Below are 20154 nucleotides of genomic sequence, written 5' to 3' on the forward strand. Positions count from 1 at the left end.
GCCCCGGTACAATGTTATGTAAGAATTAAAAACTTGCACCTCAAAAGTATTATGCACGTGTATATGTACCGATGTATTTTTGTATGTATGGATGAATGGATGGGTGGATATACATTATTTAGGAACAACAGCAGCTCAGCCACCAAGCAGAAGACCACAGAAAATTGCAGAGTGGGGTGAATGAGTGCTCAGGTGCATGGTGTGTAAAAGTCACCAGCCCTCTGCTGGTTCCACACATGAAGAGTTCTGAACTTCTGAAATCAAATTCTCCCCATATTACTAATCCATTTCCTACATTTCTATGAAAATGCCTGCAAATGTCCCAACAAATACTCACCAAACAAATTCATAAAGGTCCAAAATTAACTCCACAGGAGGTTATTACTAACCAACGTATTTATACTTCTAATTTTCACACTACTTTCTTCGGCGTCTACAGACTTCCGCCTTCTCCTCTCCAAAATAAACCCCTCAACCAATGGCTGGTCGTCTTTATCGTGACGTCAAAAACCGCCATCAGTCAATCAACCCATTCATGCCTTTTCACTCAAACAAAAGCACGCTGATTTCACTGAGATTTGTTCTAAAATGACAACAGCCAAGGGTATTTTAGCTCTCGTAACTTTTAATTTTGTATGTGGTAACCTAATTAATATCAAAATGCAAAAATACAGTTTGTCCTGACATTTTCTTTGAAAACTTGTTAACATACAGCTTACTACCCAAACGACAAAAACATCAGTCAAAGCAACAATCACGTTGAGCAGAAAATTAAATAAATAGTCAGAGTACAGTGGAGAAGAGCGAGCAAAAAGATATTTTACAGTGATTTGGTAAGTTCACACAGAACTGTTAGAGGCTAACGTGGCTAGCAGTGTAGCACAGATTACAACAAGGAAAGCTAGTGTAACCGACAAGTTAAGATATTTTGCATTGTGGCACACCGCCGATAAGATGCTACTCTAGTGTGAAATTGTCTTCCACGTTTACAAGAAGGTAGATATATGGTACAGTCGTGAGCATGCAGTTTTGTGTTGTGGTGTGTTAGCTACCTTTGTCGTTGTCTCTGATGCCGACATGTTTCACGACAAGCACTAACGTAAATGAACGTGCCGCGTCATCACCTAACCCCCGCCCCCGCCATTGATTTGTTTGAGAACCGCTGATCAGAAGTCAGCGTGCGTCTTCTGAATGTGGAGCTAACAGCAAGGAGAGGATTTCCAGGAGAACCGATTCACAGTCAGGCGGAGGAAGACTGGGAGGCTTTTATGTGTTGTCACGATACAGACTTCCTCCAAAAAGGGGCAAAAAGTAAACAGAAATCGAGGTCGCGGTTAGTCGCTAATGGCAACAGGGATGAGGAAGTGCTGCCAGCTAACTAACGTCGCCTCAGTCTACGGCTGTCCTCCTGAAACAAAACAAGGCTTTGATTTTTAGAAACCTCGAGGCACATTCGTTGAAAAGACGGGTGAGTGAAAGCAAAGTTTGACTTTTATATTTGACCTTGAATGTTTTTTCCTTTGGTTGGTCACTACCAGGCTAGAGAAGCTAAGTTGAGGCTAACCGAGGCTAACGAATAGAAGAGTGGGTAGCTAGAAGAATGGCAGTGGTGTTATGACTGATTTGGTTGTCGGTCTGTCGGCAGTCAAACCAGGTAAATGTTGCTTTTCAAGAAAGACTATGCAGCCCGTTTTACAACATTTTAATTTTATCTTTTTATCTTCCAACAAATATTAGCTAATAACCCAGAAGTCACAGCTGTTGGACCATCCATTTATAAATGTATATATAATGACGTACATCTGAACGCCAACAGCTTTATTTAGTTTACCACACCACGTTATACGGTTGGCGATTCCTCGATACTTCTTCAATAACCACGCGTTTTGATGCGATACTATCTCAGTTTCTGAGATAGTCAGTAATATTTCAGTACAACAGCTATGAATACTACATATCTCAAGTCAATTTTTTCTTCTAATGGCACAAATACATTGACAACTTTTCAGTCTTGCAAAATGTGTTCACCGAGTTTTTGTCTTATTAGATGGTGTGCAGAACTTAGCTTAGCTTTAAAAACTTTAAAAACCATAAAACAGGGTGTAGAGTTTTGTTGCTCGGGCATACAAACAAGTCGATATTATTTGGTTTACTAGAGTTGTATCAAAGATTCTAATTCTTGTATAGCACTAACAAGATTAATTTCATTAATCACGATTAACCATGATCAACAAAAGTGCACAATATATTATTTCCTTTAATCTCAGGTTTTATTGATACTTTCAAAAAACTTTGGTTAAGCCAGGTCAGCTTCTCCTTATGGCTATATTGATGTAAAATAAGTCACTGCTTCTTAATGTCTCATTTCAGTTTAACAACTCAAAAGTCATCTGAACTTAGTGATACACAACATTTACCTTTTTTACTGTTCACTTATTTCCTTTCCATAACAAGTTCACTTTGCTGTGGTTAATCATGTCACAATCTTCAATCTTTACATAAAAGCAAGCCTGTATCAAAACTGGACGTCTCTTACCCTTAGTTTATGGGGTACGATTAATCGCAATTAACTACTAAAATCCTGAGATTAATCACAGTAATATGTTAAAATGTTGAAAATATTTTCATCTGCCAAAGGGGGGGCCAATAGAAAAGGTTTGGGGATCACTGCCTTCATACATTTAGATTGTCTGTTGTACAGAACGGGTGTCATGTTTCAACTGGTGCTGAATTGACTGGTGACTGACACTCAAATAATTTTCCATGCTGCATTAATGTCATAAGGAAAGGATGTATGGAGTCACAGGCTACACTTTAAGAGATTGATATTAGAAAATAAAATAGAGGTGACTTTACAGATTATTGTTTACACAAAATGAACACTGTCAGCTCATTAATTGTGCTTAATGACTTTGCCGACACCCTGTGGCGTTGACATCTCAAAACTAAGCATTTGCTTTGAAGTCCTCTCTTCATGAAATAAAAATAGAAAGGCAAATACTTTGAGTCTCATGTTATGGTTGAAGGAAGGTTTTGGTGGTCCCCAGAAGATTTTCAGGTCTGAAATTGGGTCTCAACACACTTAAGTTGGGGAAAGGCTGTAATAGAGTTAATCCTCAGAGTTGCAAACATGTGACTAATGCTTACGAAATAGGTACTGAATCATTTTTTTTCACAGTCATTAAATTCTTACATGTCTGTTAATCCAGTCTGCCTTTTCAGAGGTTGATTTTTGTCACGTTTTGTAAAAGTTGCCAGGCAAATCCTAAGAGACAATATTGCACTTGCTATTTCTGTGTTCTGGAGTCATTACACAAATACATCCCCACCCTTACTGCATAGGAGGTTAAACTCTGCTTGTAGTTTTCAGTGGCAAGATAGAATGCAAATGCAGAACCTCATGCAAACATGTAAGCTTATTTTATAAGTGGGGTTTAAGTTCTAATTCATGACAGTTTAATTGACAAGTGTTTAAGTGGTCTGATTCACCTTGTTTCTTTTCATGTTTTGTCTCTGTGTGATCGTCTCCCTGATTACACTGATACATTGGTGTGTTTTCTCATCAGACAACATGGAGATGTTGTGTTTCCGCTTACCAAGCCATGGGGACACGACCCTCAAGCACATGAACACACTGAGGTCCCGCCAGCACTTCTGTGACGTCACCATCGTGGCCAGCAACAACCAGACATTCAGAGGTCATAAGGTGGTGCTGGCTGCCTGCTCGCCCTTCTTAAGGGACCAGTTTCTCCTCAACCCGTCCTCCAAGCTTCAGGTATGCTGAATTAAACACATAATGTCACACTATTACACTCTAAGTGTCTGGCTGCTGTAAAGAATGCTCTTTCTTATGCTTTCCTTTTTTTCCCCCAGGTGTCACTGCTCTACAGCTCAACAGTGGTGTGTGATCTGCTTCTGTCTTGCTACACTGGCATCCTGCAGTTTAACCCGGAGGAGATTGTCAACTACCTTACCGCTGCTAGCTACCTGCAGATGGAGCACATTGTGGAGCGCTGCCGTGGAGCTCTGAAGAAATATGTACAGCTTAAAAACCCAAACTCACCAAAGGTCAGTAATCCAAAAAAGACACTTTTATAATTATAATTATCATTTTTATCATTTATATATATGTTATAAAATGATAGACAGTAATAACACTGCTTGTTCCTGTAGATTTTTCTACATTCTTCTTTATTATTCATGACATTACAATCTACATACAGTACATTCCTTTATTCGTTTAGCATGTAAATAAAAGTTTTGTATGTGAAAAAAAATAGCTGCCAAGACTTATCCTGCCTGGTTGTGCTGTTTCTCTATCTCCCTCTTTCCTCTCAATTTCATGAGGAAAGAGAAGAATAGAACAGTTGAGTGGAATTTGTCAACCTCTATTTTTAACCCCCAGCTGGCATTATTCCTCCTCACCCAATTCCACTGACTAGTTTCATCCGCTTCATCTGACATCTTCTTAGCCATGTTCTGCAAACTCTGTCCCTGCACTCCCAGCTCTGAAAGTGCTGGCCTTGCTATAACCCCCCTACATCCCTCCTCTACCTGACAAACCATCCACACCGTTCAGTTTCTTCCTGCAGATCTGCATATCTTAGCTTTTTCTTTTTATACACAGCCTCTACAGAATTCTCCCAAGGAACCGTCAGTTCTAAACTGTCCACTGACTTGCTGACTATAGCACTATGTCAGTCCCCTGATTAGTACAAACTATCTTCTGTGCCAAAATCTCTTCCCAAATCTACCTGCATCTTCTAGTCATTGACACCCTTCAAATGACCTGATTGGTGGCTCACTGATAAACCAAACTCTCCTCCTAGGTACATCCTGAGTTCACCTTAATTCAGATTGAGGTTGTTTGTCCCAATTTATCTGCAACCCTGACACATTTTCTGGTGTGTTGAGATACACATATTTTCCCATATTTCCACCCACACACACACACTTTGACAGCTTGCTGTAATGCAGTTTTCACTGATTTTATTGTGAATTCTTTTTTTCTTGTTTCTACCTTTAGACAACTACAGATGAAAGCCTGTCCCGACCAGTGATTGTAAGCGGGAGCCTTCATTCCTTTCCGTCTGAGTCTCCTCCCTTGAACCAATGCTCTCCTGTGGAACCACACAGTCCTGTAGTCTGCTCAGTGGAGGAGAAAAGTCATATTGTGTCTGCTCAGGGTGGCAGTCAGAACAATGATGACAGCCCCATGCTGGAGGAGGCTTGTATTAAGGTTTGTGTTTGCCTTACTGAGAAAAGGGAGCATTTCTTTGTACATTCAAACCTGCAGGATGTACGTGGTGAAACAATCTGCAGATATGTAGAGTAAGGGAAGAAGGCACAAATGAGCTTTGAGTCTTTGGCACTGGGTTACTGTAGCAATGTGTATAGTGTCTATTAAAATTATTCTCACCCTTGGATGTTTTACCCTTTTGTAGATTTTATAAATCAATCTTGGTCAATGTAAATTGGATTTTGGGCAAAAAGATACAAAAACCTCTTTAATGCCAAAGTGAAAACACATCTCTACAAAGTAATGTTAATATGTCACGCTCATTTTACCCTCTACACTCACAAGTCTTCCAGTGCCAGCTGCTGCAAGGCATCCCCACAGCATGATGCTGCCACCACCATTCTTTACAGTGGGGATGTGTAGTGTTTGGTGACTGCCAAACATAGCGTCTTGTCTGATGGCCAAAAAGCACAGTTTTGGTCTCATCAGACCGACAAACTTTTTTACTCTTGACCATGCCTTTTGGTGAACTCTGGTCCAGATTTAATCCAAGTTTTCTTCAACAGTAGCTTGTCGTTTGCCACTCTCCCATAAAGCTTTGACTGGTGAAAACCCCAGGAAACAGTTGTTGTAGGCTCTCCTATCTCAGCTGCTGAAGCTTTCAACTCCTCAGAGTAGTATTAAGTGTCTTGTGGCCTCTCTCACTAGTCTCCCTCTTGCACAGTCACTCACTTTGTGAGTACAGCCTTATTTAGGCAGATTTAAACATGTGCCATATTCCTTCCATTTCTCCAGGGATGGTCAGTATCTTGGACATTTTTTTGTATCAATCCCCTGACTTTTACTTTTTAGTAACCTTTTCTGTGAGTTGCTTGGGGTGTCCTTTTGTCTTCATAGTGTAATGGTAGCCGGGGATACTGATTAACGAGTAACTGGACCTTCCAGACACAGGTCTCTTCATACTGCAATCACCTGAGACACATAAATTGCACTCAAGTGATTCCATTTCAGTGATTGCGAGACTACTAGCACCGATTGGTTGGACCTCTGGTGAAATAGGCCAGTCACTTTTAAAGGGGGTGAATATTTATACAGTCACTTATTTTACCAATACATTCTTTTGTTTAAATGACATTGCTTTGTAGAAATCTGTTTTCTCTTTGATATTAAAAATCATTTAATAAAATCATTAAAAGGGTAAAACATCCAAGGGGATGAATACTTTTTTAGGCATTGTTTAAGTTTAAGGGCAGTCTATTTCAAATGTAACATTTAGAACAGTGTTCACACACTACTAATATTCAGTGTGTTTCACCTGCATAGATATTTCCAACATAAGCTTAAGTTACAACTCCATCTAGCTATAAGTAGGTTTACCAAGTTCCTTCATAGATCACCATTGTCATGGTGAAATGTGGGATATCTTGGATGCCGCTAGCTGTTTATTGTCAGCATTGCATTCTCTGCAGGTGATTACAGTCCTTAGAATTATATGATGACTTTGTTTTGTATTTTTGCTTTGGTTTTCCATGCACAGGGATGATTCAATTCAATTCAATTTTAGTTGACATACCACATTTTATTTAATAGTCATTGTAGATTAATGACATAGGCTTTAGTTATCACCTAATCTTGTTTTGTTATATCTTAGATATATTTTATTTGTTTTTGTTGATTAACATCAGCTAATCAAATGCAGCATTGTAAAAACTGTGTCACACAAAAGTGCTTTTCTCTAATGGGTGACATAAAGATAAATGCATTTTCTGTGACTTTATTGTGTTTGGTTTAGATGTCATGTTGTTCTAGTTTAAAAAACCTGATGTCCCCATGGTACAACCAAACAATACTACAACTTATTTGATAAATAAAGTTATGTCAGTATTGTGTTTAGAGTGAACTGTAGACCATAACTTAATGCACAACTTCTAGAAAGCTGCTACAACAGGTCACTGAACTTATCATGATGCCATGGCCTTAGATAAGGGCAGGACTGTGACTGATGTACATCAAGACAAACAATGAAAGTGTTTTTTTTTACTCCCTCTATTCCTGCAGGACTTGATTCTTAAATAGTCCTGGCAGAGGATTAGTAAAATGTGATGAAACATGGTAAATAATGCTAACTAGAATGGCCGTCTGAGGCGGCAGACCCACACCTGAGCAGCGCCACTGAGGAACTTATGCTCCCATTAATTTGTATGGTGTTGAAAATTTCGAAGTCTGACAAAAACCGAATGGATGCGCGGATCATCACCAAAATCTAATCGATTCTTCCCTGTCACTATCCCAGTATTCCCTAAAAGTTTGGTGAAGATCTGACTTTCCATTCTCGAGTTACAAACAAACAAAGATACGGAACCCTTTACATAACCCACTGCCGATTTCATCGGCGTGGGTAATAATAGTACATTTACTTGTATAGCACCTTTAAAAACAGAGGATAACAAAGTGCTTTTGACGTTTAAAAAAGACCAGAAAGAAGGATAAAGTCACTGAACCAAATGAAAGACAACAAAACAACCAACAGTAATGACACAAAAACAGCATCTAATGAAACCCAGACAGTAAAAAGAACCTAAACAAAAAACCCAAGCAAACACTAAAACCAAGCATCACAAGAATTAGACATCATAAGTACCCGTTGGACAGGGTTGGGGATTCAAAGTAGATAGAATGAAAGGATTGACACTTAAAAATGTCCTTTAAGTGATAGTGGTGTTTGTTGTTGCCTCCTATTTGTGAGGAACCAAGTTTACTATAAATACTGTAAATATATTTTTTCCCATAGACGGGTCAAAATTTTTCTGAAAAACTATTCCAAAATTCCTACTTTAAGGATATTTTATGAATTTCTTTATATCTGATGCAGGTGAATGGATCAGATGAGGAGGAGGAGGCCAGACAGGAGGACTACAATGTGTTCAAAGTGTACGTCTCTGAAGAAGAGCAGCTGAACAGAGAGGGAGACGAGGAGAGAGGAGCTCCCTCTGATGGAGCTCAGGAGGGGTGTTACCCAGAGACAGACGGTGTTGTGATTGGCGGAGAGAGCGGAGAATTTGACTTAAATCCAACAGAAGATGAAGTTGGTTTTGGGGAAATTTCCGTGGAGGGGCTACGTACTTTTAGGCGCCGGCTCTCTGACCCTACAATTGGCCGTGGCAGAGGTAAAGGCAGGGGGCGGGGTTTTAAGAGGAAAAGGTGGATGACATCACTGGAGAAAAGAGCTCCTAGCGTGAGCCAGCAGCAGGAGCTGTGGTATCTTGCAGGGATGGGAGGAAGTTTAGGGCTTGACTTCAGCCAGGATGGGCTTAAAAGAGGAGGCTATGTTGCTGTTGAACTCCCACAGTTAGACTTTGGCATGAGTGACAATCAGGGAGAGAAGCTGTCACCAATGGGTGCCAACAGTTTGAGTCATTATGCCCTGGAAGAGTCCGGTGCAGGAGAGGGGAGCTCAGGAATGACAGCTGTAGGAGCGAACGAAGGAGGAGACGAGTCTGTGGCTGTGGTGGGATCCACTTCAAGCGTCGCTGGGCCTGTGATCTGTGAGCATTGTGGCATGACGTTCCCCTCTCCTCACTCCCTTGCCCTCCACACCCGCTCCACCCACCTGCTATATGCCTGCCCTTGCTGTGGAAAACACTTCCACCATGCTGCCAACCTCACCCGACACATGGCTGTGCACAGAGGTGGCGGCAAATCCCACCAGTGCCCCCTCTGCTACAAGACATTCACACAGAAATCCACACTGATAGACCACATGAACCTCCACAGCGGCGAGCGGCCACACCACTGCGCCTACTGCCATGCCCGCTTCGCCCACAAGCCAGCTTTACGGCGTCACCTGAAGGAGCAGCATGGCAAAACCACCGGGCAGAACTCACTGCATGAGCAGGAAGAGAGGGAGAGAGCGAGAGGAGCCGCTGGAGCAATACGAGAGGAAGAGCAAGAATGTTTGGTGACGGAGCAAGTGTCTTAGACCAAAGTATTACAGATCAGAAACACTATTACAGTGATAAGCTGTCATGGGCAGATCTCAGACTGACAGGTCAAAATGTCCACATGGTTATCAAGGAAGGGCTTGCCAAGCCGTTTTCACTCATACGCTCCTGAAAATTTCTAGGAATTGGCTGCCTTTGAAATCTTCCTGAAATGCTTGTTCACATATTTTCCTCACAGCAGGAAGTTTCCCTTGGAAGGGGAGTCTCAGAAGATGAGTAATGACCTAAAATGTTGTGCCAAAATAGCAGACTTGCAACAAAGACTGGTGCTATAATGGGTTATTGCCCTTATATCCATGCTACATGTGATTAGACATATCCATAAAATCTATAAAGCAGAAAACAAAATGAAACAGCTGCATTTTGAGCATTAAGATCCTGAAAATTTCCCCAAAATTCAGTGCAAACAGCATGTGTGAACACAATCAGACACGTTCTAACCATCATCACCCCATACACATCCTCTTTTTGGTTAACGTTCCAAAATATTTCATGCTGCATCCACACATCAGCTCATCAAGACCTCTTGTGAAAATTTTACTAGCAGGCTGGCAGATAAAATCTTTTATAAAGTTATGGATAAAATTATCCTTTTGTGTTCACACATGCAGAAATGTTGAGGAAATTTTCCAAGACAGTCTGGTTGCACTGTACATTTCTGACGTCCACTCTCATGGACTGTTCATCTGAGATACAATCTCTTTCAGAATGGAAGTGTTGTAGTTTGCTGGTCCGACGTGTTTTCCAGTTTTAGTTAAAAAAAATCATCCATCTATAAACAAAGTCTGGCTGTGATATTCATGAAATAACCACATTAGAAACATTACAGACACAGCAACATTTAAATGAACAGAGAAACAGATTAGAGGTCTGATTAGATTAAACTTGGTATGCACCTGTTTTAGAAGTAGTTACACGTACAGTGGCTCACTTCAGCATCATTAGCTTTAACTAAAGCTAACATAGCTGTGCTAGCTGCGTTATTAATGATTCTACTTAAGCAAATGTAGCCAAGTCAGCTTTAGCATAAGCTTTAGCAAATGTAGAAAAGCTAACAAAGCTACGTAGTTTACGTAGCTGCTTTGTAAGCGTAGCTTTTGCTACATAGCTACATTATCTACATATGTTACACATCTAACTGAGCTACGTAAACCATGCTTGATGTTTTAAAATGTTTTCATGGAGGATGAGCTTTTTCCCCTGTAAGAAGACTGTTTAATCTGCTTTATTATACGTTTTGTAATTAGATTTTGCAGGGCAGGCTTTTAACTTCTGGTATTTTATCATTACCCTAACCCTAAGCAGAAGTTTAATCCTTGTTTTTTTTTTTTCTTTTTGTTTTTTTTTCTTTTGAAAAGTTTTAATGTGCATTTCTGTTCTGACAGTGATGGAGTCTAGGATGAATTCTGTGAGTGTGGCTGTCAGAGATGTATGGTCTGCAGACAGACCCCTGTCAAATTTTCTGTGTGTTTATGCATGTGTGAATAAGGCTTCAGAGGACTTTTAAATCTTTAATGTGGGAATATACCTTTTCATGTAAAATTATGTTTTTGCATGAATATATGCATCACTTGTGATGGCGTAGGGTTAAAAATACTGTTAGTACTGTATTTAACCCTCGGTATAGGAGACGTTTGAGCAAAGCAGGAAAATCAAAGGGGTTACCAAAAACTGTATTGTTGACTCTGCTGTATTCAGCCGTGACAGTGAGAACACTATACAGTAAGGAGCCTGAATAGCTAAATGGAGTTCAGACCTCGTTATTTTGATAACTACTCCTGTGCGTCTCTCACTGCGTTAGTGTTTCGAATAACAGAGAACTGTATTCTACAGGTGAGCTCAGTTTGATCCTGGAAGTCAGAAATTCCAAGATGCCAGTTGGATCAGGAGTGGAAAGAGTACGGAACTACGGTGCTAAAGTAAAAATGAATTTTAAAAGTAGAAGAACTGGCCAATAAATATACCCAAGTGAAAGTAAAATGTGTTTAAAGTTTACTTTAAGTACTGAGTAGCTACTGAGGAGTTGTACAGTAAAATATCAGTCCTTATTGGCAATGACAACAGGGGAATATGGATCTCCAACAAGATTATTCAGGTAGTTGCACCTTTATGATGAAGTAAAATCCAGTAGTTCTTATGAGATGAGATGTAGAATCAATCTCTTGCTATGTGCAACCGACTGTCATGTGCTGTCACTTACCAGCCAGTTTTATATCATTGACAGAAAGCTAGAACCTTGTTTTAACTTTTAGTCTTTGTTTTTTCACTCCATACTTGATGTTTTTAAAAAGTACAATACTTCCCCAAAATACAATTAAGTAAAAGTTAACTACTGATTTCAAAATGTACTCAAAAAAGTACAAGTACACAAATAAAGCCACTTAATTATTGCAATTTGAGTAAATGTTATTAGTCACTTTCCACCCCTAAGTCAAGTCATAACCTCAGAGTCCTGAGTTACCAACTCATACCCCATCAACTGGGAATTAATATTCCACGCTGTGACATCCGACTTTCAAGGCTAATGGAAACACTGTTTGGCTATGCCAGTGTCTTCGGCATCTTTTGGAAGAAACATTTTAAGGCAAGTTGCACCATAGCGGCACAACAAAGGCTGTTACATTTTTCAGTTGCCTTCAAATGCAGCCTACAAATCCCTATGTCTTTCCAAGGCCATTAAGGATCCATTGGGTTCCTCTTTCATGGCTTCATGCCCCAAGATTCACTGTGTGCCAATTAAAACAAAATGGTGGACTCTTAAGTAGGTAAGTAATACACTTTAAATGTAAGAAATTTGCTACTTATACTCCAGTCCAGGGAACAGGAGCGGCACTTAGCAATGAAAGGGTTCGGCCAGAGATAGAATGATCTGTTGACCTGACAGTTTAGTTTCAGTTCATCTTGAGCAGAAGGTGTAGGCTGGGTTATTGTGATTACTGCCATACAGAGCCTGAGACTGAAGCTTAATGGAATTCAGCTTTTTACCTTGGCTTTTTTTTTTTTAATGCCTGTGCTTCTCACACTGTGATTTAGACCTGCCATTTTTGTGTCCTTAAATGGTTCGATTAGTTTTAACTGAGAATTTGAATATCAAAGTTGAAAGTGTGTAGTATGTGTTGAGTGTGATGACTGGTTACTGTTTAAAGAAAAGATGATGTAAATAAAAGAACTGGAAGCTTTCAATTGTTCATAGTTGATGTCTGCAGACTGACTGGCATCTTCCTTGCTGTTGTCTTTTCTCTGCTGCCCCCTGAAATTATTGTTTTTATGAGGCTAGTTACACTCTAGATCAATGGTTTTCAAACTTTTTTCCCCAAGGTACACCAAAAAGCAAGCTGACGTCTCAAGGCCCACCATACTAATGTCCTTGCAAAATAGCCTCTTTAGCATGTGTAGCAGGTAGCAACATGTCCCAGTCCCAACTGCATGCAATGTGAGCAAGTGCCAGCTACATCAGTTTGATTACAGAGTTTCCTTTTGTAGCATCCTGACACTCTGCAAGTGATGCACTGCAGCTCCCCAGGTTTATCCCCGGTCACCCTGTTCCTATTTTCTCTCTGTCACTCCTATTAAGATGGACAAGTAACAAGGGAAGAGGTTGCACAAAGGATGACAAGACACCAGGAGTGTCCCACCAGAGGATATCCTTAATTTTCTTCCACTTTTCTCACTCCTGAAACTTGTTAGCTTGTTTTACAAAGAGGAGTGTGTTGCATGGATATTTTCCATACCCCCTTTTTTAAATTTTTATTGTCTGACTTGTGCTAAAATGGAGACAAAACTATGTGGCTCACAGCTGTTAGAGGCACCATACCTCAGATTTTCTAAGTAAAAGAATGAGATGTCATATTTTTACATGTAAATTTACATTTGCATATTTCACAGATAACAGATGGACAGTGACCATGCAATACCATATGAAGCAAAGCAACGTGTAACACTTGCATGCAGTAAGGACATCGGTTATAGTCTCTTTAGTTTTTGCATAGTTGTAGTACTTATGTAAAGTCAGACGAATTTTCAAGGCACACCTAGACTTGTCTCAAGGCACACCAGTGTGGCATGGCACACCATTTGATAACCACTGCTCTAGATGATGTTTGGCCTGAGTTGACCCCAGATGATCACCAGGCGGGACCGGATTTGAGGCTTCTCAGAAACAATCCTCAAGTATGTTGTGACAGTATGACTAATTTGCTGCTCCCTATTGAGTCGGACACTCCCAGATTTGGAATTGTAAATTCAGTGATATTCATGATTACAGATTTGGTTGCTTTTGACTGAATTCTTCCAAAAGCCAATGAGATTGAGCAGACTGGGAAGCACCAACAATCAAATGTTTTGTACCTTTATAACTCACAAACATAGCGACAATTTAACTTTACTGTCTTCTCAGTTGGGATTTCACTGCAAAACAAAATGCACAACAAGACATCCAGCTGAGGTTTTAGTTCATCCTCCAAATTTGTTTTAATTACAAAGTCGAGCTCGATCCTGTGGGTGTCTGAGAGATCTCATGTCTGTGGAATAACCATTAAACAGTCATTACTACATACACTGCCTTCAAAAAGTATTCACCCTTTTATTTTTATTTAGTAAGTTTATTTTTTTTTACTTTTTTAAATCAATCATGGTCAATATAAATTTAGCTTTTTAAACAAAAAATCTATTCAATGTCAAAGTCAATACAGATTTCTCCAAAGTAATATCAATTAAATAAAAATGTGTGATGTAAAATAAGTGACAGCATAAATATTCAGCTCCTTTAAAGTGACTGATCTAATTCAACAGAGGTCCAACCAATTGGTGCAAGTCTCACAATTTGTGAAATGGGGATCACCTGAATGCTGTTTGTGTCTCAAGTGATTGTAGTATAATAAAGACACCTGTGTCTGGAAGGTCTAGTCACTGGACAATCATTATTCCTGGCTACCATTACACAATGAAGACAAAAGGACATTCCAAACAATTCACAGAAAAGGTTATTGAAAAGTATGTCATGAAATGGATGAAAAGAAAATCCAAGGCACTGAATACACCCTGGAGTTCAGGTTAAATCCATCGAGTACCAGAAGGAATAAATGGGTAAATCTGCCCAGATCAGGCCGTCCTCACAAACTGAGTGATCGTGCAAGGCAAAAATTAAGAAGCCACCAAGACACCTATGACTACTCTGAAGGAGTTACAAGCTGCAGCAGCTGAGATGGGAGAGACTCTGCATACAACAACTGTTACCCAGGTTCTTCACAAGTCAGAGCTTTATGGGAGAGTGGCAAAGAGAAAGCCACTTTTGCAGGAAACTCATTTTAAATCTTGATTATAGTTTGCCAAAGGCATGTGGACCACTCCACACCATCCCCACTGTGAAGCACAGTTGTGGCAGCATCATGCTGGGGGGCTTCTTCATGTAGAGGCTAAAATGAATGTGGCAAATTACAGGAAACCCTGGAGGACGATCTTATTCAGTCTGTAAGAGAACTACAGCTTGGGAGAAGATTTATTTTCCAGCAAGAAGAATACAGCGAAAGCTACACAGAAATGCTTTAACAAAAAGGGTAAATGTTCTGGAGTGTGCAAGTCAAAGTCCAGACCTCAATCCAATTTATGGCTGCAGCCAAAGGTGCATCTACTAAATACTGACATGAAGGGGGTGAATATTTATGCACTAGTTTTACCTTACGTATTTTATTTGACATCACTTATAAATTAAGTTTTTTTTGTTTTGTTTTTTGTCCAAAAAGCCAAATTCCATTGACAATGACTGATTTATAAAATCAGTAAAAGGGTAAAACATCCAAGGGGGTGACTACTCTTTATAGGCACTGTATAGTCGGTGTGTGGTCTCACTGTAAAATCTGTCCCTCTTTCTTATGGTCTCTTGTCCTTCAAAATCAGTTAATATTTGAAAATCAGCAGAGTAAAGCCAGCTTTGCATGATGATTATACAGAAAAATGTCAAACTTGTCCCTCAGTTTCTCTCAGCTTTATCATAACCAAAGTAACTCACTTTGACTGCCTTGTAAAAAAATCACAAAGAAAAAATGTTTGGATATCATTTTTTATTGAGCTTGAGCTTACTGAGCTTTTATCTAGTTTCATAAGCAAAGCTGCCACACAGCACCACACAACGATTTGGTAAACTACAACCATACGAACTTTGAGATGCAGAACAGTCTGGTAGACATCTCTCTCTAAAGATCGCTGCCAACAATCCTTTTCAACAAAAACATAAGCTATGAGCCCAAGAAATCTTCACTGTACACCACTTGGTTCCTCTTGTCTCTGTAGGAGCCTTTTGTGCTGTTTTGCACAGCTGTGAAAGGAGACAGAGACATTTGTGAAAGTTAGCTCTCACTGTTCACACACATGCATAGTCTCATCAGTGTCTAAGCAACAAATACTGCTGTGTTTTTACCTAGTGAAGCCCAGACAGATTTGCCAGTAGCAGCATCCAGCATGGGCTGCTTCCTGGCGATGCTGACTTTGATGTGAACGTCTCCCACCAAGCTTCCATTCAGCTGTGAGACAAAAGAAGCAAAGTGTGTTAAGAGTGGTGGCCTTGTCTGGCATATACAGAACTTCATATCTGCTGGTGGTGACGATGCTGTTTGGGCTGAAAGTGCCATGTAGTAGAATAGCTTAGATAAAAAATGTCTACACATGGGATTGTTGGGGGTAAGAGTCAGAAGGTGAACTCCTCACTCCAAACGCTCTATGCCACTTCTTCTACAAAATTAAACCGATTCAAGTGTGAAAATATTCAGCCAAATGAGGACAGTAACTTTTCTAAGATGTGTCATTCAAACTTTCAGGGACATTCATTGATTTCCAAAAAAGTTGGAACTATTAAAATGAACGAATAAAATGACATTTTTTCACCCTCATTCAAACCCTTACAACTCATTCATACTTCCACCAAGAGACTTCATTCAACCTTTGAAATATTTCCGAGACATTAGCCCATTTCAGTATGATTCAGCTTCTTCATATCATTCAGTGATTCTTCACAGCAACCGTTTACAGCTGATTCATGTTGATCAGCTCTGGAAGTAGCCACAAAGTGAGCCTTGGCTAGGATTAGTATTTAAATTAAAACCCTTTTTTATTCATTAACCCTTATTTATTTAGTTATTTGGAAAAGGAAACATGATGTTGACACACTTTCTCACTGACATAAATACTCTATGAATTAAAATGTAACAAATAAAAACAAACAAAGACAGTAGCTCTTCCCTCACTGAGAAAATTTTGCTAACTGCATAAAATCGGCTGTAGTACTTCATGGCATTTTCCTACACCTTTTTAAGTATATGTGGCATCAGATTGTTGTACACCTCATCGTGCTGCTACTCTAATTTTCTCTCTTTTTTCTATTTATTTCCTTCTATCAGTTAATACCAACCTCTGCCACAGCTTGGTCTGCAGACTCCATCTTCTCAAATGTAATAAATGCACAACTAGAAAGACAAACAGGAAAAAAATACAATGTAAATGTGAACTTTTTTGTGAAGTGGTAAAAGATAGTAAATTGTTCTGTGTAATAGCTATGTATTAAGATAGGTAGATATGTAAGCTGAGCAGAAAGAGTTTTTTCATAGTTCCGTACTTGCGTGGGTTGTCCATTGAGAGGTCGATGATGTTTCCATGTTGAGAGAAAGCAGAGCGCAGGCTTTCCTCAGCGAGCCCAGAGCCGTAAACATACACTGTGTTCCCCTTTCGCACGCCTCTACGTTCCGGGTAGGAGTCTGATCCTGAGAGTCAAAACGTGAAGACAGAGAAGCATAATTCAAAAATCCACCCAGCTGTTTGATGACATCCAATACATATATATTAGAGATACTAATAATGTCAATGTATAACTTCCTTTTATAACAAAATAATTTGTTTTCTCACGTCTGAAGGGTCCATCTCTCTCCCTCTCCCGGTCCCGGTCCCTTTCACGGTCTCGATCCCTCTCTCTGCTTCGGTCTCTCTCTCTTTCACGGTCCCGTTCCCGCTCTCTTTCCCTGCCTCTGTCTCTGTCCCTCTCCCGGTCTCTCTCCCTGTCTCTTTCACGCTCTCTCTCCAGATCTCTTTCACGGTCTCGCTCCCGGTCTCTTTCCATTTCCCGACTTGATGACATGCTGCCGCCGCCACCACTGCCACTACTGCCTCCATCATCTTCATCTCTGTAGCGGTCACTTGAGCTGACAAAGCTGCAGGGGCACACAAGGAAAATCATAAAATAAAACTAATTAATCACTGTCAGTGTCTTAAACATGTTGGTCTGCTTATTCATTATGATTTTCAGACATTACCTCTCATACAGAGATTTTCTGTGGGCTCTCTTTCCAGACTAAAAGAAGCACAGACATGATTACATAACAATAAGAGCCCCAGACTTTACAATAGTTTACAAACTACATCCATAACTGTCAATAATAATACATATAGTGAGTGCATGAATAGCTACTTGTAGTCATTTTTTAGGGAAATCACTTATTAAAAAATAATTTCACTCTGAATACAAGGCTCTTTAGATGTTAACAGTCTGCAGACATAAGTCAGATTTTTATTTGTAAAATAGATGCCTTTTAGTAAGAAAACATGGCCATGTTTTATCTGATATTCGATATACCTCAGGTTGTTCCTCATCTGTAGAGACGCTCCTTTGGAATGGTAAGAAAGCAGGAACCGGGCCTTTCTCAGGATCCTGTGGTTTTTGAAATATACTCATTGATCATAATATTAAATAAAAGAACAGGAAAACAGATGAATGTCTGTCATAGGATTTATTATTATATAAGGATAAACATCTCACTTTAAGTTTGATTTCCAGCATTCGAGAGCGTTTAAAGCCCGAGTTTTTGTTTTCTGATTTGATGGCACTGATGGCTCCTGACTTGATCAGCATCTTTGCTTGTTCTGTTGCTGTGGCCGTATCAACAACAGGCTGGTCCGACAAAGCTGTTTGAAAGGTAATTGTTAGGTGAGTAAAAGGTGTGTTGTTTGTTGTTTCAATATAATGTGTCTGAAATGTTTTAATGTAGACAGCATATCAAAAATGAAAACTTTTCAAGAATTTTAACTATTCAGGCAAATTATTCACAGTAAGTATAGCGAGCATAATGGTAATTTTGCTTCATTTTTGTCTTAATTCTCTTCATTTCATCCTCTAATTTTGTACACAATCTCAACAGCCAAGTTGAGTGTATGGATAACCTTAATTTTAAGCACTAAATGTGCTGGGAGTGAATAAATATGAGTGTATTTCAAGACAGCCAATAAAATAACTTTTTATTTGGTTTTATGAGATTTCTTTCAAATGAACTTACTTCGTTTCAAACCACTTTGATTTGTCTGGTTGGTTGAACTTTGCTTCTTCAATGCAAGCAGCGCCTTTTTCTAAAAAGAAGAAAGAAACAGAAGAATTATCTAATGCTAGTAGTAGTGACAATGCTGCTGAAGATGCTGGGGAGTCAGGGATGCTGACAATTATGGAGTTGAGGATGAAGGGGCTGATGATATGCCACCAAACAGAGACTGAGGGAAAAAGCAGACCACTTTGGAAAGCCAAAGACAACCAGTTTGAGGGAGACTTGCCTCCTCGTTTAGGAGCAGTGGAAAGTACAAAGCGATGTACAGAGATAGATGTTCTTGACATTAAGGCGTTGCCCAAAGGCCCGCACTGAATGCTAATGCTGCCCTGATCAATTTTGTAACAGTTTTTGATGTAGCACACATCTTCTCCATGAGTAAAGTTGTCCACTGAGATAGAGTTCCCTATTGTGAATTAAGGTGTTCCTAAGGGACACACCGTGCGTAATCTTTATTAGGATGAACTGTCTTGCTATGAGGTTGACTCTTGGTTTTATTCTTCTGAAAGGAGACCCACCCTTCCTCAAGTTTCAAGAGTTACCACAGCTCTGTCAATATATAAAATATTTAATACTTTGAAAAGTACAGTTTAATTATATATAGTGTGGACCTATATGGTCACTTTTAAAGTTTTAAGTCTAACTATACATATTTATATGTGTTAAATTAACATTGTTAATTCTGCTGTGTATTTTACCTTATACAGAGGTGTGACTTAAACTGAACAACCTGGTTGGACAGCAATTCTCTTGTTGTTCTTGCCAAAAAGGAAAGATCATATTTTACTGTACAACTCCTCAGCAGCCACTCAGTACTTAAAGTTAACTTTTAATTAATTAAATACTGTTTACTTTCACTTAAGCAGATTTATAAACCAGAACATCCACGTGTACTTAGTAAATTTTACCAGATCAACTGTACTTTTACTTGTGTACAATAGTCGTGTACTTTTCCCACCTCTGTCTGGTTGTAGACCATGACCGTAGTAGTAGATGATGTGACAAAGCTTTTAATTTCTTACCTTTTTCTTTAATTTAGCATATTTCTTTTGCAAAGCTTCTTCCTCCTCCGTCAGTGAGCTTGGAAACACCACCATGATAGCAACAGCTACAACACAGATATACTATTTGACAGCAAGTAGGGAAGAAATTAATACAGACAGATAGAAAGTCCTAGGTTGTAAAAAAAAGAAAAAAAAAAAAAGACTGAGCAAACGATTATCAATTTTAACGTGTACCACTGATAGCTTCCGTTAGCTACGTCGCCAGTAAAGTCGCTTTGCAGACATTTAAACCAGATAAAACCCCCTTCGACAGAGTGCAAATGATTCGGGCGATGATAAAAAACACTAGACTGTAAATATACATGAATGCATGAAAAGTCCCTTGGACTGAATGTATTCATTCACTTACCAAAAGTGTGCTGTTCACCGAGCTAAACAAAATACGGGCGAGGAATTATGACGTAGAAACCTCTTCTGGCGCTTTTTATTAGCATAGACATCTAGCAGCGCAGCCACCAAGACACCCTTCTCGAAAATTAACAAATAACCTTGCT

The 20154-nt window shown here is 39.5% G+C and overlaps 3 protein-coding genes across 6 annotated transcripts in view; 1 reads left to right on the top strand and 2 right to left on the bottom strand.

The window, feature by feature from the left end:
* Positions 1-1109, bottom strand: part of ehmt2 (euchromatic histone-lysine N-methyltransferase 2) — a 17556-nt gene extending 16447 nt beyond the window's left edge. For 2 of the 3 annotated variants that reach the window (XM_041808624.1, XM_041808623.1), the window contains exon 1: positions 1053-1109. In XM_041808624.1, the coding sequence (XP_041664558.1) occupies positions 1053-1079 (27 nt within the window). In that variant the 5' untranslated portion in view covers positions 1080-1109. Of the gene's footprint in view, positions 1-337; positions 413-1052 lie in introns of those variants that run through there. The other variant, XM_041808625.1, reaches the window with a different exon arrangement.
* On the top strand, positions 1103-12423 carry LOC121523686 (zinc finger and BTB domain-containing protein 12-like). The gene is made up of 5 exons (XM_041808626.1): positions 1103-1468; positions 3567-3775; positions 3874-4068; positions 5027-5239; positions 8112-12423. Exons 2-5 carry the CDS (start codon positions 3572-3574, stop codon positions 9216-9218), a joined length of 1719 nt encoding a protein of 572 aa, XP_041664560.1. The 5' UTR covers positions 1103-1468; positions 3567-3571; the 3' UTR covers positions 9219-12423.
* A 2861-nt stretch (positions 12424-15284) lies between these two features.
* Positions 15285-20119, bottom strand: nelfe (negative elongation factor complex member E). 2 transcript variants are annotated; one of them, XM_041809232.1, is made up of 11 exons: positions 20010-20119; positions 19619-19704; positions 18555-18624; positions 18041-18186; positions 17858-17932; positions 17538-17575; positions 17134-17435; positions 16847-16991; positions 16643-16697; positions 15656-15758; positions 15285-15553 (listed from the first exon to the last, which is right to left on the bottom strand). In XM_041809232.1, exons 2-11 carry the CDS (start codon positions 19691-19693, stop codon positions 15474-15476), a joined length of 1089 nt encoding a protein of 362 aa, XP_041665166.1. In that variant the 5' UTR covers positions 19694-19704; positions 20010-20119; the 3' UTR covers positions 15285-15473. The 2 variants fall into 2 exon arrangements, with proteins under 2 accessions (XP_041665166.1, XP_041665167.1); XM_041809233.1 differs by having other exon boundaries at positions 19619-19720; positions 20010-20069.
* Positions 20120-20154: the final 35 nt, after the last annotated feature.

This window comes from Cheilinus undulatus, linkage group 16, assembly GCF_018320785.1.
Source record: "Cheilinus undulatus linkage group 16, ASM1832078v1, whole genome shotgun sequence".
In the NCBI taxonomy this organism is placed as follows: Eukaryota; Metazoa; Chordata; class Actinopteri; order Labriformes; family Labridae; genus Cheilinus; species Cheilinus undulatus.

Bases quoted from the DNA above. Each gene is read 5' to 3' on its own strand.
- LOC121523686 (XM_041808626.1), top strand. From the start codon at position 3,572: ATGGAGATGTTGTGTTTCCGCTTACCAAGCCATGGGGACACGACCCTC. The intron at 4,069-5,026 runs GTCAGTAATCCA...TTCTACCTTTAG, and splicing joins AAAACCCAAACTCACCAAAG to ACAACTACAGATGAAAGCCT. The intron at 5,240-8,111 runs GTTTGTGTTTGC...TATCTGATGCAG, and splicing joins TGGAGGAGGCTTGTATTAAG to GTGAATGGATCAGATGAGGA.
- nelfe (XM_041809232.1), bottom strand. From the start codon at position 19,693: ATGGTGGTGTTTCCAAGCTCACTGACGGAGGAGGAAGAAGCTTTGCAA. The intron at 18,625-19,618 runs GTAAGAAATTAA...TCTTCTTTTTAG, and splicing joins ATGCTAAATTAAAGAAAAAG to AAAAAGGCGCTGCTTGCATT. The intron at 16,992-17,133 runs GTGAGAAAACAA...TTTGACTCTCAG, and splicing joins GAGAGATGGACCCTTCAGAC to GATCAGACTCCTACCCGGAA.